Source organism: Ranitomeya imitator, chromosome 10, assembly GCF_032444005.1.
Source record: "Ranitomeya imitator isolate aRanImi1 chromosome 10, aRanImi1.pri, whole genome shotgun sequence".
NCBI lineage: Eukaryota > Metazoa > Chordata > Amphibia > Anura > Dendrobatidae > Ranitomeya > Ranitomeya imitator.
Genome location: NC_091291.1, coordinates 9756434 through 9773512, shown reverse-complemented (window position 1 = coordinate 9773512; position 17079 = coordinate 9756434). Strand labels below are relative to the sequence as shown.

Here is a 17079-nt window from a genome sequence, read left to right as displayed (position 1 = left end):
ATATAATGATTTTTTAATTTTTTATTATTTTTAACATTAGATCTTTTTACTATTGATGCTGCATAGGCAGCATCAATAGTAAAAAGTTGGTCACACAGGGTTAATAGCAGCGTTAACGGAGTGCGTTACCCGCGGTGTAACGCAGCGATTAACCCTGTGTGAGGGCTGACTGGAGGGGAGTAAGGAGCGGCCATTTCGCTGCCGCACTGTGCCCGTCGCTGATTGGTCGTGGCTGCGACCAATCAGCGACTTGGGATTTCCGTGACAGACAGACGGAAGTGACCCTTAGACAATTATATAGTAGATGTTTTTGTGTATATAGTGTGGAATTCACACTATATACACTGGCCCATCTCTACACTATATACAGAGCTCCATGATATATCTATCACTCCGATAAGTTGTGAAAAACATGGCGGACTCTTTATTAGCCCATGTAACATGGACTAATAAAGTCCACCCCTCCCCGTTTGCTCAGGGCTCCGGCCCTTGTGATACTTACCTCTTCCCACTCCTCCACTGCGGCGTCTTCTGACTGTGACGTTTCAGTGCAGAGGGCGCGATGATGTCACTTCTGTGCTCCCTCTGCCAGAACAGTCTCAGTGCAGAGAGCCGGAAGACACCGACGCTGAGAAACCGGAGCAGAGCAGCGGCCAGTGAGGAGAGGTGAGGATTTCATTTAAAAAAACAAAAATGTTTTGAGCAATATATGGGGCCTATCATATTCTGTATGGAGCATTATATGGGGCCCATTCTGTATGGACCATTATATGGGGCTCATTATACTGTTTTGAGCATTATATGGGGATCATTATACTGTATGGAGCAATACATGGGGCTCATAATACTGTATGGAGCACTATGTGGTACCCATTATACTGTATGGAGCACTATGTGGTGCCTATAATACTGTATGGAGCATTATATGGGGCTGCCTATTCTGTATGGTGCAATATATGGGGCTCATTATACTGTATAGAGCAATATATGGGGCATGTTATTCTGTATAGAGCAATATATGAGGCTCATTATTCTGTATGGAGCAATATATGAGGCTCATTATACTGTATGGATCAATATATGGGACTCATTATTCTGTATGGAGCAATATATGGGGCTCATTATTCTGTATGGAGCAATATATAGGGCTCATTATACTGTATGGATCAATATATGGGGCTCATTATTCTGTATGGAGCAATATATAGGGCTCATTATACTGTATGGATCAATATATGGGGCTCATTATACTGTATGGAGCAATATATGGGGCTCATTATACTGTATGGAGCAATATATGGGGCTCATTATACTGTATGGAGCAATATATGGGGCTCATTATTCTGTATGGAGCAATATATGGGGCTCACTATTCTGCATGGAGCAATATATGGGGCTCATTATACTGTATGGAGCAATATATGGGGCTCATTATACTGTATGGAGCAATATATGGGGCTCATTATTCTGTATGGAGCAATATATGGGTCTCATTATTCTGTATGGAGCTTTATATGGGGCTCATTATTCTGTATGGAGCTTTATATGGGGCTCATTATTCTGTATAAAGCGCTATGTGGTGCCCATAATGCTGTATGGAGGACTATGTGGTGCCGATGATGCTGTATGGAGCAATATATGGGGCTTATTATTCTGTATGGAGCAATATATGGGTTCATTATTCTGTATGGAGCAATATATGGGGTTCATCATTCTGTATGGAGGACTATGTGGTGCCCATAATACTGTATGGAGGACTATGTGGTGCCCATAATACTGTATGGAAGACTATGTGGTACCCATAATACTGTATGGAGGAATTTATGGGGCTCATTATATTGTATAGAGGACTATGTGGTGCCCATAATACTGTATGGAAGTGCTATGTGGTCCCCATAATACTGTATGGAGGAATTTATGGGGCTCATTATACTGTATAGAGGACTATGTGGTGCCCATAATACTGTATGGAGGACTATGAGGTGCCCATAATACTGTATGGAGGAATTTATGGGGCTCATTATACTGTATAGAGGACTATGTGGTGCCCATAATACTGTATGGAGGACTATGAGGTGCCCATAATACTGTATGGAGGAATTTATGGGGCTCATTATACTGTATAGAGGACTATGTGGTGCCCATAATACTGTATGGAGGACTATGAGGTGCCCATAATACTGTATGGAGGACTATGTGGTGCCCATAATACTGTATGGAGGACTATGTGGTGCCCATAATACTGTATGGAGGACTATGTGGTGCCCATAATACTGTATGGAGGACTATGTGGTGCCCATAATACTGTATAGAGGACTATGAGGTGCCCATAATACTGTATAGAGGACTATGAGGTGCCCATAATACTGTATGGAGGACTATGAGGTGCCCATAATACTGTATGGAGGACTATGAGGTGCCCATAATACTGTATGGAGGACTATGTGGTGCCCATAATACTGTATGGAGGACTATGTGGTGCCCATAATACTGTATGGAGGACTATGTGGTGCCCATAATACTGTATAGAGGACTATGAGGTGCCCATAATACTGTATGGAGGACTATGTGGTGCCCATAATACTGTATAGAGGACTATGAGGTGCCCATAATACTGTATGGAGGACTATGTGGTGCCCATTATACTGTATAGAGGACTATGTGGTGCCCATAATACTGTATAGAGGAAGATATGGGGCTCATTATTCTGTATGGAGGACTATGTGGTGCCTATAATACTGTATAGAGGAATATATGGGGCTCATTATACTGTATGGAGGACTATGTGGTGCCTATAATACTGTATAGAGGAATATATAGGGCTCATTATACTGTATGGAGGACTATGTGGTGCCCATAATACTGTATGGAGGACTATGTGGTGCCCATAATACTGTATAGAGGACTACACTATCCGGTTTCTGAGCTATTGTAGAATGTACAATAGATATCACTCATGTAATGTAAGAAGTGAAATCTTTGGCATTGTACTCTACCTATATTTCTCTGCCGTATCTGTGAATTATGTATTGTGATATGTGTTAAAGGGGCCCACTGAGACTTTCACCCAGGGTCCACAAAAATCTGGATCCGGCCCTGTACGCACTGCACAGTACCACTTCTCCTGTCTTGTTATTGAAGAGGTGACATTGGACTTTGGGAGGGGTCAATATTGGTTTAGTATTTTCAATATTACTATGGCCAAATACAAATAAAATATAAAATATTGGAAAAGCTGTTTAAATGAATTATCTCAAGTAATCCACTCTCCTCTGGACAGGGGATAACTTTCCAATTGCTGACGATCCGACTGCTGGGACCCCCAGATCATGAATATCGGAGCTCTGTAGAGCACCATGTAAATGCAGCTGTGGCCGATCAGACGCACCGTGGCGGCATTCACATGCGGCTCTTCAAATATCTCCTTTTAGGAGAGAAGAAGAGAAGAGGAGAAGAATGACAATGGAAACGATCTGATACAAGTCCAACCAGTGCACTGTATCTGGAGGAGCCATGGTGCTTTCCTGCCGCTCCACGTGGGCGGCTGCGGTGGGTGCCCCTAACCCACGGTGCCAAAACCACATCTGTCTCCACCTCAACCACGATCTACGATACATTCTAAGAAATCAAAAAGTATGTACCCCTCCTCCCCCTCCACACTTTTATGACCTCCCATTTTACATCCATAGACGTTAAATATGGACTCTGTCCCTCTGCAGATATAACGTCTCCGCTCTTCTGGGGAAGGATTTCTACAAGATTTTGGAGACGTCTGGGAATTTTTGCCCCTTTATCCAGAAGACTAGAATGATTAAAGATTACTGTATCTTTCTAGTCCCCTCAGGTAAAGAGATGTCCCGGCAGTGTTTTAATGACTTAAAATAGACATGACTTACTTAGTGTCCATTCCACAGCTCGTCGCTTGACTTGGCGTGTCCTCCACTAATAGAACTAAATCCTCCGATTTCATCATATTTAACCTGCAAAAAAAAACATAAATGCATAATATGCATTAAAGTTTAGTCTGGCAGCTCTCCCTGTGTTCAGCGGTCACGTGGTACCGCTCATTAAAGTAGTGAATACGGTCGTGACTCCACTCCCATAGGCGTGGCGCGCATGTTGATTACTTTAATGAGCGGTACCATGTGACCGCTCAGCACTGGAAGGAGCTGCCGGCCCGGTACGACGGAGAAGCAAGGACGTGCCTGGAGGGGGTGAGTATGACGGGGGAGGGTGAGCCATGCTATGTTCACCTGTCCCCGTTACACCGCCGGGCTGTGTTTTCCTCGTCCTCTGGCTGTGACGTTCAGGTCAGAGAGTGCGATAATGTGGTCAGTGCCTGAACAGTCACAGCCAGGTGACCCGGAATACACAGTGGTGGTGGAAAGGGGACAGGTGAATATCAAACTTTATGTGGCATTATAAGGGGCATATTATTCTATGGAGCATCTTAGGGGGCCATCATTAACCTTTGTGCAGCATTATATGGGGCATCTTTTAAATATGGAGCATTATATGGAGCATATTTTAATATGAGGATCTTATAGGGCCATCATTAACCTTTGTGCAGCATTATATGGGGCGTATTTTTTTTTAATTGCCCGAATAGTTTACTATTACTAATAATGGACATGACTTACTTATGGACCATTCCACAGCCCGTCACTTGACTTGGCGTGTCTTCCACTGATAGAGCTAAATCCTCCGATTTCATCATATTTAACCTGCAAAAAACATAATTTTCTTGAGCCTCTAAAACGTACATAATATGCATGAAAGTTCAGTCTTTAAGAGGTGGATAATAATAATCTTATATAGCGCCAACATATTCCGCAGCGCTTTACAGTTTCAAACACAACAGTCGTAATTAACAACGTTAACTATACAATAATTAAAGCAACAATAAGCCGCCCCTGCTCGTGAGCGCTTACAATCTGCAATGAGGTGGGGAGATACAAGGCACAGGTGTGTATTTACAATGATGTATTTACAATGAGGGTCCGGCCATCTTCAGGGGGTGGGGGGTAGATGGAGATAGTGAATGGGCTGCACACACACAAACATAACATAACTTTGATTAGTGAACGTGATAGGCCGCTCTGAACAAATGTGTTTTGAGCGAGCGCCTAAAACTATGCAAATTGTGGATGGTCCTAATTTCTTGGGGTAGAGCATTCCAGAGGATTGGCGCAGCACGGGAGAAGGTGGATGGAACTGAACTTCAACAACACATACAACCTGGGGACAAGTGCACCATATGTATCCAATTCTGGACACTACTTATATATGGATTCTTTCTCCATTGTGTCATTATTTGGCTCCAACATTCTGCACTGGATTCACCACAATGATTGTATAATGTCTGCTCTACGTTCTGGAGCTCCCCCTTGTGGTAACTTCAGGAAGATAATATTTTAGCAATCATTTCTAACAAAAAAGACTATTGGCACATTTATAAACAATGACTTATATTGGATAAAATATAGTTACAATTGGTTCTAAGTAAAGGTGCAAGACACTTTGTCTTCTGTGGCTCTTTTCACTTTACAGAAATTTGCGATTTGATCGGGCTTCATAGGGGATGATTATTCTCCAAATATACTGCAATGTGCAATGCAGAAGCATCATAGCATATATTGCAAGTGATCAGAGGGTCGATGTACACCCAACATTATGATGGACTAATATATATATATATATATATATATATATATATATATATATATATACTGTATATACACTGCTCAAAAAAGTAAAGGGAACACTTTACACAATATAACTCCAAGTGAATCAAACTTCTGTGAAATCAAACTGTCCACTTAGCAAGCAACACTGATTGACAATCAATTTCACCCTCAATAAAGAGGAGGTTCTGCAAGTGGGGACCACAGACCACATCTCAGTACCAATGCTTTCTGGCTGATGTTTTGGTCACTTTTGAATGTTGGTTGTGCTTTCACAATCGTGGTAGCATGAGACAAACTCTACAACCCACACAAGTGGCTCAGGTAGTGCAGCTCATCCAGGATGGCACATCAATGCGAGCTGTGGAAAGGTTTGCTGTGTCTGTCAGCGTAGTGTCCAGAGGCTGGAGGCGCTACCAGGAGACAGGCCAGTACACCAGGAGATGTGGAGGGGGCTGTAGGAGGGCAACAACCTAGCAGCAGGACCGCTACCTCAGCCTTTGTGCAAGGAGCAACAGGAGGAGCACTGCCAGAGCCCTGCAAAATGACCTCCAGGAGGCCACAAATGTGCATGTGTGTGCACAAACTGTTAGAAACCGACTCCATGAGGATGGTCTGAGTGCCCGACATCCACAGATGGGGGTTGTGCTCACAGCCCAACACCGTGCAGGACGCTTGGCATTTGCCACAGAACACCAGGATTGGCAAATTCACCACTGGCGCCCTGTGCTCTTCACAGATGAAAGCAGGTTCACACTGAGCACATGTGACAGACGTGAGTCTGGAGACGCCGTGGAGAGCGATCTGCTGCCTGCAACATCCTTCAGCATGACCGGTTTGGTAGTGGGTCAGTAATGGTGTGGGGGTGACATTTCTTTGGAGGGCCGCACAGCCCTCCATGTGTTCTCCAGAGGTAGCCTGACTGCCATTAGGTACCGAGATGAGATCCTCAGACCCCTTGTGAGACCATATGCTGGTGCGGTTGGTCCTGGGTTCCTCCTAATGCAGGACAATGCCAGACCTCATGTGGCTGGAGTGTGTCAGCAGTTCCTGCAAGATGAAGGCATTGAAGCTATGGACTGGCCCGCCCGTTCCCCAGACCTGGATCCGATTGAACACATCTGGGACATCATATCTCGCACCATCCACCAACATCACGTTGCACCACAGACTGTCCAGGAGTTGGCCGATGCTTTAGTCCAGGTCTGGAGGGAGATCCCTCAGGAGACCATCCGCCGCCTCATCAGGAGCATGCCCAGGCGTTGTAGGGAGATCATACAGGCACGTGGAGGCCACACACCACACCAGCATGGCTACCACAGCATCTTGCAGCGGCATGCTATTCCATCTGGTTTGCGTTTAGTTGGACCATTTATTTTTTCAACAGGACAATGACAATGAAGTTCAAAATGGCGCCTGTGATTGGAGAATCTTGTGCAAAAGCAAAAAGCACTTTTTTTGGCGTTTTTTTTACCCTTTTTTCTTTGGGCAAAGAGTTGCAATATTATATTAAAAAAAAAAAATCGCTGTGAAGAAGACTGCAGTACATTTCTCGCAAATGTTGTGATTTTTTTTTTTTTTTTTTTAAGTCGAAAACATCTGCAAAACAATGGTAAAATAAATGCACAAATGAAAAGAATAAGCCACAAATTAAAAATGGCAAAAACTAGATAAGAAAAAATGCAACAATGAAACAAATATATTGAGGGAGGAGAGGAGAATCGCTCGGCTAAACACTTTTTCTTTGTTTTAGTCATAGAAGAAAATATATAAACTTTTACGGTAAGTGCTGAGCAAAATTTAAGAAGTCCACACTCGTCTGGGCGGTGCCAACTTGAGTTTGTATTTTGTGGCCTCGGGAGCGATAATTATACTAATTAATTAGACGTTTCTTTATGTGATTGTAAAGATGTAAGGATAATTAAAGTACAGAAGATCAGAGACAGGGAGCGGTCAGTGACTAGAGGTAGAATCTCCAGAGGAAGGAGGATACATTGTTGTTTGTTTGTTTTTTTTGTTTGTTTGGTTTTTTTTTTTGGGGGGGGGGCTCTGAACTAGTTGCATTGCCTAGTGGAAGTCTAAGGCTATGTTCACACAGCGTCTTTTTCAGCCTGATTCCACAAAAAAAAGTGCTGCGAAACACCAAAAAGAATGAACATACATAGAACAACATCAAAACGACTTGTTATATGTTGGTGTTTGTTTACAGTTTTTTTTTTTTACTATTTTAGGCATTGAAAGCTGAGAAGTGGGTAAAAGAAGTGATCGGTCATTCTTCTTTACTGATTAAACATATAAACCCAGTACTTTAGTTTTTATTCCCATTTTTCATGAGCTGAACTCAAGGATCTAAGACTTTTTTCTATGGACACAAAAATGTGTTTTTCTCTCAAATAAAAAAAAATACTCGGAGGATGCGACTATTGTCTAAATCCTACTTTGGACGCTCATCAATGGGCTCGAAAAGCGATTTTCTCACTTTCTGTAGAACCTGACGTATCCATGGACTACACGGATAGAGCATTGATAGTAAATGTGAAATGTGTAATACCTAGTTTGTCCTGTGGTGGCGCCGTCGCCGCCGGATAATTGAGCCCTCAATGCCCGATCAATTAGAAAACTTTTATTATAGGTTATTTTAATAAAATGGATTTTTCTACGCTTTTTTCTTTTTTTAATTAATGAATTAAAAATTCCAGACTTATTTGAACCCATATATCAGTGGATGTGTAATGTTCATTTTATCCTGCCAACAGGACGTTATATTTTTTTTATGTTTTCACAATGAAAAGCTCATGCAAAAAGTTTTTTTTTTTTTTTTTTTTGCCATAACCATTTTTTATAGGTTGCTTTTTTTTTTTTTTCTTTCTTATTATCTTTCCTTGCTATAATGTCAATTGTATTTATATATATATATATATATATTTTTTTTTTATAATAGTTGTGTAATGTGTAACCTGCATCATTTTACTTTTGTCATCCTTCTGGCAGGCAGCCCGGACTTGCACGTGGCGCACGGATGACCCTAATTGCCAGTTGCCACAGCAACTCGTCCCCACCCTGCGATTGCGTCAGGGGGGGCTGCCAATGACCTGATCGGGAAGTCTCCTCCCTCTATTAAACCCCACTTTGGCAATGAAGGGTCAGAATATCGGGAATTACCCTAATCGTAGGCGGGTGTTACTGCTGCAGAGCTGTAAATCTTCATCATGGAATGTGAAGGGTTAAAAACCGGAATGTCAACATAATAAAAACTTTCTAATAACTCTGCAGTCACCCCAAAAAAACTTTTTGAAATATTTCAAAATAACACATTCTGCCATGCCATACCCCGATCAGGGAAAAAAACAAACGGAACCCAAATTTATGTAAATAGAATGCAACAATGTATCAATAACAACTTAACTAAAATAGAAGAATCTATCAGTTGTGCACCAGGATTTCCCATTAATGCTCCTTTTTTTTTTTTTTTAAACAAAACTCACCGGTGACTTCTCGGTCTTCGTCGGTGGCTTTATGGTGTGTCCTGGGCTGGGAGATAAAGCGTGCACGACTGTACTGTCCTACAGTTAGAACCTGTCTGGTCAATCATACACAGACATTCTACACCTCCCCCTGGAAGAACACATGAGAACTGGAGGGGGAGATTTTCTATAAGAAATGTGATCAAAGTTGCCTAAAATGTGCAACAATCAAACACTATCAGGACCCCTGGGACTAGCTGTGGCCCCCGGTACTAACAAGGGCCACACAGGCCAAAGTATAAGTATCAGGGCTCCTGGACTACTTGGTTCAGTCCGAGTGACGCCCTTGCAACTATGTAACTTTTTTTAACCACAGTTCCTGTAACATATTGTCGGTCTGACGCCAATTTTTGGGGTTTGTTTTTTGGTCGATTCTCGGGTGAACATTCAGGTAACACGTTTCCTTTACTACTTAGCGATTCTTTCTGACTCTTTCGGTTCCTTCTAATTATGGGAAGACGTTTAGTCTGTAAACAAGTGATTAAGGGGCAACGTCGAAGCGAAAGTTCGATTATTAATCGTGGCATGAGACCGGGAAGAACACTTCGGAGCTAAAACTTCTCGCCTTCCTGTGCTTGTGCAAATAATCACATTTTACAATAATTTTTGGTATTTTTTAGCATTGGGTGTTGTCCCGGCTTGTTTGAGCTTTGCATAGAGGAAGTATTCTGCTCTGAAATAACAAGGAGGAATATGAAGCCGAGCTTATAATATCACCATATCCCGTCGAAACTTTCAAGGCATACCCCCTCCTTTAACCTCATGGTGTCATTGTCCACTGCCGGAATCCTTTCCTTATCGATTCCCTGGGGCTTCTCCTAATCTTCTACTGGACGTCTGTAACAACGACAGGATCAGAACGCCGTGGGTCCGATTACTTATCGCATTTGCAACTTTTTTTAAGCCTGTTTTGTGTGCTCACCTTTCTTTTTGCTATAACGTTCGCCTTTACGAGTCGGGTCTAGAACAGTTTTTCACCCAATTTGTCATTTACCACTTGCAAAATGTTTGTTCTCCCAGATCCTCCTTTTTTTTTTTTTCTTTTGCATCGAAACCACAGAAACCTCGCCACCGGCAGGAAGGAGACATTTCCTACACAGTTGTGAAGTCTTTTTGGTGACTTTTGATAACGACACTTCTACTAGTAGACAGTGCTGATGATTGAGGCCAATAAGCAACATTCCATCCAATTCTTACAACGGAAGCAGAAGTCCGCTCATCATGGTTCCTTCTTTACATGGGGTCTGCAATGTGGGGTTTCGCCTTCTTCAGGAGGTAATCACAGGGCAAATTTTATTACAAACAATTACAGTCTTTACCTGCATGTGTGTATAGGGAAAGACATGTGTCAGCGGACGGGGATAAGCCAACGGGATCGGCCTTTTTCGACTCAGTCCTATGTTATCACTAAAGTCTATTCTTCTCTGAAACTCCGCAGCGTTTCAGAGTCAATAATTGCAGAATGTTCCTCTTCGTTGCTTTCGCAGGATGTTTTGGGTCATTGTTCGTCTGTCGTGTGAAGCGCCGTCCAATCAACCATACTGAAACTCCGACTTCTTGGAGAGTGATCATCACTTGGGGGCAATGTAGTTAAGGGGTATTCTTTACCATGGTAAGAATTCTGTGCTCATCCACCACTGTTGTCTTCCATGGATGTTCAGGGCTTTTTGAGTTCCTGAGCTCACTGGTGTGCTTTTTTTTTTTTTTTTTTTTGCAGAATGTAGCAAACTGTTAATTTGACCACTCCTAACATTTCTGATATCTCATTGGTGGATTTCTGTTTTCAGTCTAATGATGGTCTGTTTATTTTCCACTGAGAGCTCTTTTGTCCGCATGTTGTGGGTTCACAGCAACAGCTTCCAAATGCAAATGCCACACCTGGAATCAGCTCCAGACCTTTCACCTGTCTAATATTTCTGGACCTATCTACATTGTTGTACTTTACACCTCTTCCTGCTGTGATTCATTTTACACCAAACACCTTGTTTATTTTAATAAGGACCAGTGTGACACTTCATACAAAGATCTTCTCTGCATATACTTATCCGATGGCATTGCAGCATACCATTTTATTCTGTTCTCGTACCATGAATACTTTACCTAAATTTTATTTTTTTTAGATATATGTTGCAATTAATAAAGTTAATTTCTTCCTAGTAGCCATGATGTCACTGTGGCGACCCCAGGGCTTCAGAACCATAAAAGTTGCAGATTAACCCCATATCTGCAGGCTGATTGTGTTTTTGTTTGCATGACAAGGTTCATCATTTTTTTTTTCTATAATATATAAATACTTTAGGAATAGGATTTTCTTTTTCTTTTGATTGATGTTATAGGCTCACAGTATGAACTGAGACCGGTTTTACTTGTTTTGCACCGCCGCTATACTCCTTGTCTATGGGACTGCCAAAGATAATGTCGTAATGTTTTAGGAATGCCCCTTTTAATATAGCTGTACTGCGCTCGTTAGCCTGGAGGCAGTCTGTCCCTACTGATCGAGCAGGAGGTGACGCAGATCCCATGCTATTTTTCTGGGCAGAACCTGGTGTGAACTGGTGCATATAGTGTCTTCTGCACCTTGAAGTTGACAATGGATTTATGCATGTATGCCCATGGCTTCTTTTCATACAAACGCCACATCGGCAGGTCAAAAGGTTAATTTGCATATGAAAAAAACGGACTTTAGAAATACATTTTCTATAGATCAATTAATGTGTCAAACATAATAAAGGGCTAACCAGGGAAGGTGTTTTATAAAGGACTAGATGGAAGCCCGATTCTAACGCATCAGGTATTCTAGAATATGTATGTAGCTTATTTATGAAGATTTTCAAATAATACATTGAATACACAGGATTCGGCCAACCGTGACCAATTAGCGAAGCGTGGTTCAAATCCCGTGCCAATTCGCAGCTGGACTGTGCCCGTCGCTGGCGGCCGCGACCAATCAGTGACGCAGGATTTCCGGGACAGACAGACAGAAAGACAGAAGTGACCCATAGACAATTATATAGTAGATGATATGCATGCTGGTGATTTTGGGGGGAACAGGGGGTATGGGTGACCTGTCAGGTTCCCTTTAATATATAAAGAACATCCTGGTTATGCCTTCTCTATTTTTAAAAGGAATCTGTCAGCAAGTTTTTGCTACGTAATCTAATCACAGCAAGAGGTATGAGTCTGATTCCAGTGCTGTGTCACTTATTGGGCTGAGTTTTTTTTATCAGGAGGAAATTATCATTACAGGACAGGGAGTCTTGTGCCTCCTAGTCAACTGCTGTGTATAACCCCATCCCTACACTGATTAGAATCGTTCTGCCTATGCACAGTGTATACAGAAAGCTGCCAATCAGTGTTGGGCAGAGCTATTAAGGCCTCCGCATCCTGAGCACTGCTAGACCTGTAGCGGAGAAAATGGAGATTGTATCAAAATGACAGCAAGAATAAAAACACATGGAATCAGGGTCTCTGCCCCAACATGATGCTGCTCTTATCTTACAAAGCTGCTGACAGACTTCTTTTAATTTTCTATTTATGGGATTATTAAATTGTTTCAATCTTTGTTATTTCTGTACGCAGTTACTGTTATTATCTCTTACCTCCAGGATGTTTTGTAAACAGTATGAGGAAATAGAAAGTGTTTAGTCAAATGGATTATTTCCCATACATACATGAGTAAAGCCGATTGTAATACTTCTGGCTTCAGAAGGACACTATAGCTCTACTTTAGGTATTTAATGTCCATTAGATGGTAAAACTAGTCAACATTTTGGCACTTTCATATATTATCACTTTATTCAACCACTGAGCAAAGTAAGGAATTGGAGGTAGTAATGTTTTTTTGGGAAAAAATAAAAGTTCATGGACTAGGACCCAAACAGCTTTTTTTTGTTAGTAGGGTAATAATTCATACGAATATATATATTTTTACATATGAAAATACTGTTTATCGTCAGATTAAGGGGACCGCGATGGGTACTCGAATCACACCCAGTTATGAACGTTTGTTTATGAATGGATTAAAATAGCAGTTTTGACCTTCTATTCGGCTCATGTCATCTATTAAAGACAATACATAGATGATTTATTTATAAATTAGTAAGGCACACAGGAGTCAGCGCTGAGATGTATAAACTACATTAACAGGCATTATTGATTTTAAATTTAATTCCCAATGTGAATTTGGATAAAAAAAAAATCTGTGCAGCCCTCAGTAATGAGATTGTGTGAAGAAAAAGCCACTGAAACAACCGGGAAAAAGACAAGAAATTTGGTAACAATTGGATTAGATTTTAACCCCTTTATGACCTATGACATATAGGTACGTCATTGGCCTCCTCCCCCTTTTTGGTATGGCTCTGGTGCTGAGCCCACACCTTTTAAGGCCCATGACAGCTGATTCCATAAGCTGACATGTGCCCCTAAGAGCTGAAGGCACATGTCAGATACCGCTGTCAATCTCTTACAGCGACATTAAACATGCTGGCACTGGAAGCACATCATTAGAATCACTGATTGGCACCCCTGTCACATGATTGCGGGATGCCAATGGGTTGGTATGACAGTCCAGGGTCTGCCAGAGACTCCTGTATGCATAAAGCACTATGCATAGCACAGGTGATTGGATGATCGCAGCTTCAAACTATTAAAGCAAGTGAAAAAAAGTAAAAAAATAAAGTATAAAAGTTTAAATCGCCTCCTTTTGCCCTATTCAAAATAAAACAATACAAAAAAAAATCAAAAATACAGATATTTGGTATCACTGCGTTCAGAATCGAACGACCTATCAAAATCTAAAAATGAATCCGATTGGTAAACGGCATAATGAGTTTAAACTCAAAAAAACGTTAGAATTGCTTTTTTTTTAGTCACCTCAACATTGCAATAACGGGCAATCAAAACATTTTATTTACTTTAAAATGGGATCAATACAATGGGGTCAGCTCAGTGCGCAAAAAATAAGCCCTTACCCTTTTTTCGCGCTTTGAATTTTTTTTTCCCGTTTCCCAGTACACTATATGGTAAAATCAATGGTGTTTGTTCAAAGTAAAACTTGTCCCACGAAAAAAAACACAATTATTTTATGCACAAGACTTTTGCCCTCGGAAATGACTTTGTGGCCAAAAACGCACACCCATTTAATACACCCTATATTATTATTATACATCACACTGACACCAACGACATCACAAAATCCATCAAAACAATTCTTCGTGCGAAACTGCACCAAAATCCATCAATTTTTTAGTTTGAAAAAATTTACGAGAAAAAAACTTGATGTGAACCTACCCTTAAGGGATCCTCGTCTTTCCTCAAAGTAACCGCTTCGCCTCGGCGAACCTCTTGCTTTCTCGGCACGAGGCTGCAGGAAATCCTCTTTATTACACCTGCAGTTTAAGAAAAAAAAAACCAGAAGTCGGCGTGTGGGAAGATTACTTCATTTGCACCGATAAAGGAAGACGATGTGTATCTGCAATGAAAGGAGGCTAGAACCTCAACAGTAGGAGAACCTGCTGTTATTGGGGTTCTTTCCATAAAAGGGATTTGATTATATCTGTTTATACCAAAGTCCTGGATGCAGAGTTATATTTCAATGGCCTCGGTGACCTAGAACTCAAGAGACAAAGTCTTCAGCGGGGGAAAGTTGCTGAGAAGTTTTTCTTTCTGGGCCAGGATTTTAGGTCTGGGTTTTAGGAACGGCCAGAAGAGCTGCAATGGAAGGAGGCTAGAACCTCAACAGTAGGAGAACCTGCTGTTATTGGGGTTCTTTACACAAAAGGGATTTGATTACGTCTCTTTATACCAAAGTCCTGGATGGGGAGGTATATTTCACCTAGGACTCGGAGACAAAGTCTTCAACGGGGGTAAGTTGCTGAGAAGTTTTTCTTTCTGGGCCAGGATTTTAGGTCTGGGTTTTAGGAGCTGCCAGAAGAGCTGGGTGGGACTGGCAGCTCCCATACCTCCTTAAGGCAACGGAGCTGCCTGAGTGGAGATGGAAAGACCTCTGGAATGCTGGTCAGTCTACCAGAAGCTAAGTGTGTGGACCTAGTTTGCAAATGGGTGAGCTTGTACCGGCTGTAGGAATTGTTTTGTTTAATATGGTCACACTTTTTTTGGGCAGAGCAAGGCTATTTCTGTTGGCTAAAGTCTGGAAAGATCTCAGAGTCTCCTGAAATTTGTGTCCTTCACTGATGAGACTATGATAAAAAATACTTCTTATTCTACAAGTATTCTACGAGCCTAAACTTGGGTCAGGAACAATCTGATGACCATGGTTTCCAGTTGCCAAAAGCCATCAGCACCTTGTGGTTGCATCAGGTGGGCTTGGGGCCACCGGTGGGCTGACGTGAGCTTTGTGCCTCTGAGTCACTACTGATGGAAGTCGGGAAGAACGAGAACTTCAATCTGTGCTACTCTAGAATGGTGATGTCACGTTACACCTGTAGAGCCTCTGCCTTTACCAGGCTCGTAATCTATATTATAGAGAATGAAGGGGTTAATTAAATATAATGGACCTCAATATCCGCTACCAGGGAAAACATATTCCGATATCTCAGAATTTGTGAAGAAATGATACATTCTTTACTGCTACAGGTGAGCGTAACATAGGGAAAAGAACGCAAATCGCATGTTTATGGAAATAGAATGCAACAATGTATCAACTCCCGAGAGCGACTGATAGGGATCGTCTATAGAGGATAATGTCTGTAAAGTGCTGAGGAATTAATGGCGCTATATAAGCAAGTAAAATAAAGACATAAAACATAAGAAAAGAAACAGTCATTAAAATATAAGAGGCTCCGAGAAGCTCCCAGTTGTGGGTTCTGTTCGGAGCAGGATTTCCCTTTTTTAGAAAAAACAAAAACAAAACTCACCGTTCTCGTCTCCGTCTTCTTCTTCACTGAGTCGCAGTCATTGTGGGGGCAACGTGCAGCATAAAGTGGGGCGGCAGGGAGCTCGGGCTTATACCTCTGTCCTCTCCTGCAGTCTGAACTGGTCTGTTCTGGTGGAGCACAGGCGGAAACGTGCCCGCTACTGGAAGAGTCCATGAGTCCACGACGAAGAGGGGTGTGGAAAAGAAAAGCCATTTAGAACAGGCAGCTATCACTGTAACCTACTACTACCGTATCTCCCCAGCATTATTATTTTTGGTGTGTGTGTGTGTGTGTGTATATATATACAGGTCCTTCTCAAAAAATTAGCATATAGTGTTAAATTTCATTATTTACCATAATGTAATGATTACAATTAAACTTTCATATATTATAGATTCATTATCCACCAACTGAAATTTGTCAGGTCTTTTATTGTTTTAATACTGATGATTTTGGCATACAACTCCTGATAACCCAAAAAACCTGTCTCAATAAATTAGCATATTTCACCCATCCAATCAAATAAAAGTGTTTTTTAATAACAAACAAAAAAACCTACAAATAATAATGTTCAGTTATGCACTCAATACTTGGTCGGGAATCCTTTGGCAGAAATGACTGCTTCAATGCGGCGTGGCATGGAGGCAATCAGCCTGTGACACTGCTGAGATGTTATGGAGGCCCAGGATGCTTCAATAGCGGCCTTAAGCTCATCCAGAGTGTTGGGTCTTGCGTCTCTCAACTTTCTCTTCACAATATCCCACAGATTCTCTATGGGGTTCAGGTCAGGAGAGTTGGCAGGCCAATTGAGCACAGTAATACCATGGTCAGTAAACCATTTACCAGTGGTTTTGGCACTGTGAGCAGGTGCCAGGTCGTGCTGAAAAATGAAATCTTCATCTCCATAAAGCATTTCAGCCGATGGAAGCATGAAGTGCTCCAAAATCTCCTGATAGCTAGCTGCATTGACCCTGCCCTTGATGAAACACAGTGGAC

General features: G+C 41.7%; 1 protein-coding gene across 1 annotated transcript in view; it reads right to left on the bottom strand.

Annotated features, from left to right (window-relative positions):
• LOC138651606 (uncharacterized) overlaps nucleotides 1-14596 on the bottom strand; it is a 31895-nt gene extending 17299 nt beyond the window's left edge. Inside the window, exons 1-3 of the mRNA XM_069741923.1 lie at nucleotides 14498-14596; nucleotides 4641-4724; nucleotides 3897-3980 (exon numbers count right to left, since the gene is read on the bottom strand). Of these exons, the coding sequence (XP_069598024.1) occupies nucleotides 3897-3980; nucleotides 4641-4717 (161 nt within the window). The 5' untranslated portion in view covers nucleotides 4718-4724; nucleotides 14498-14596. The remainder of the gene's footprint in view (nucleotides 1-3896; nucleotides 3981-4640; nucleotides 4725-14497) is intronic.
• Nucleotides 14597-17079: the final 2483 nt, after the last annotated feature.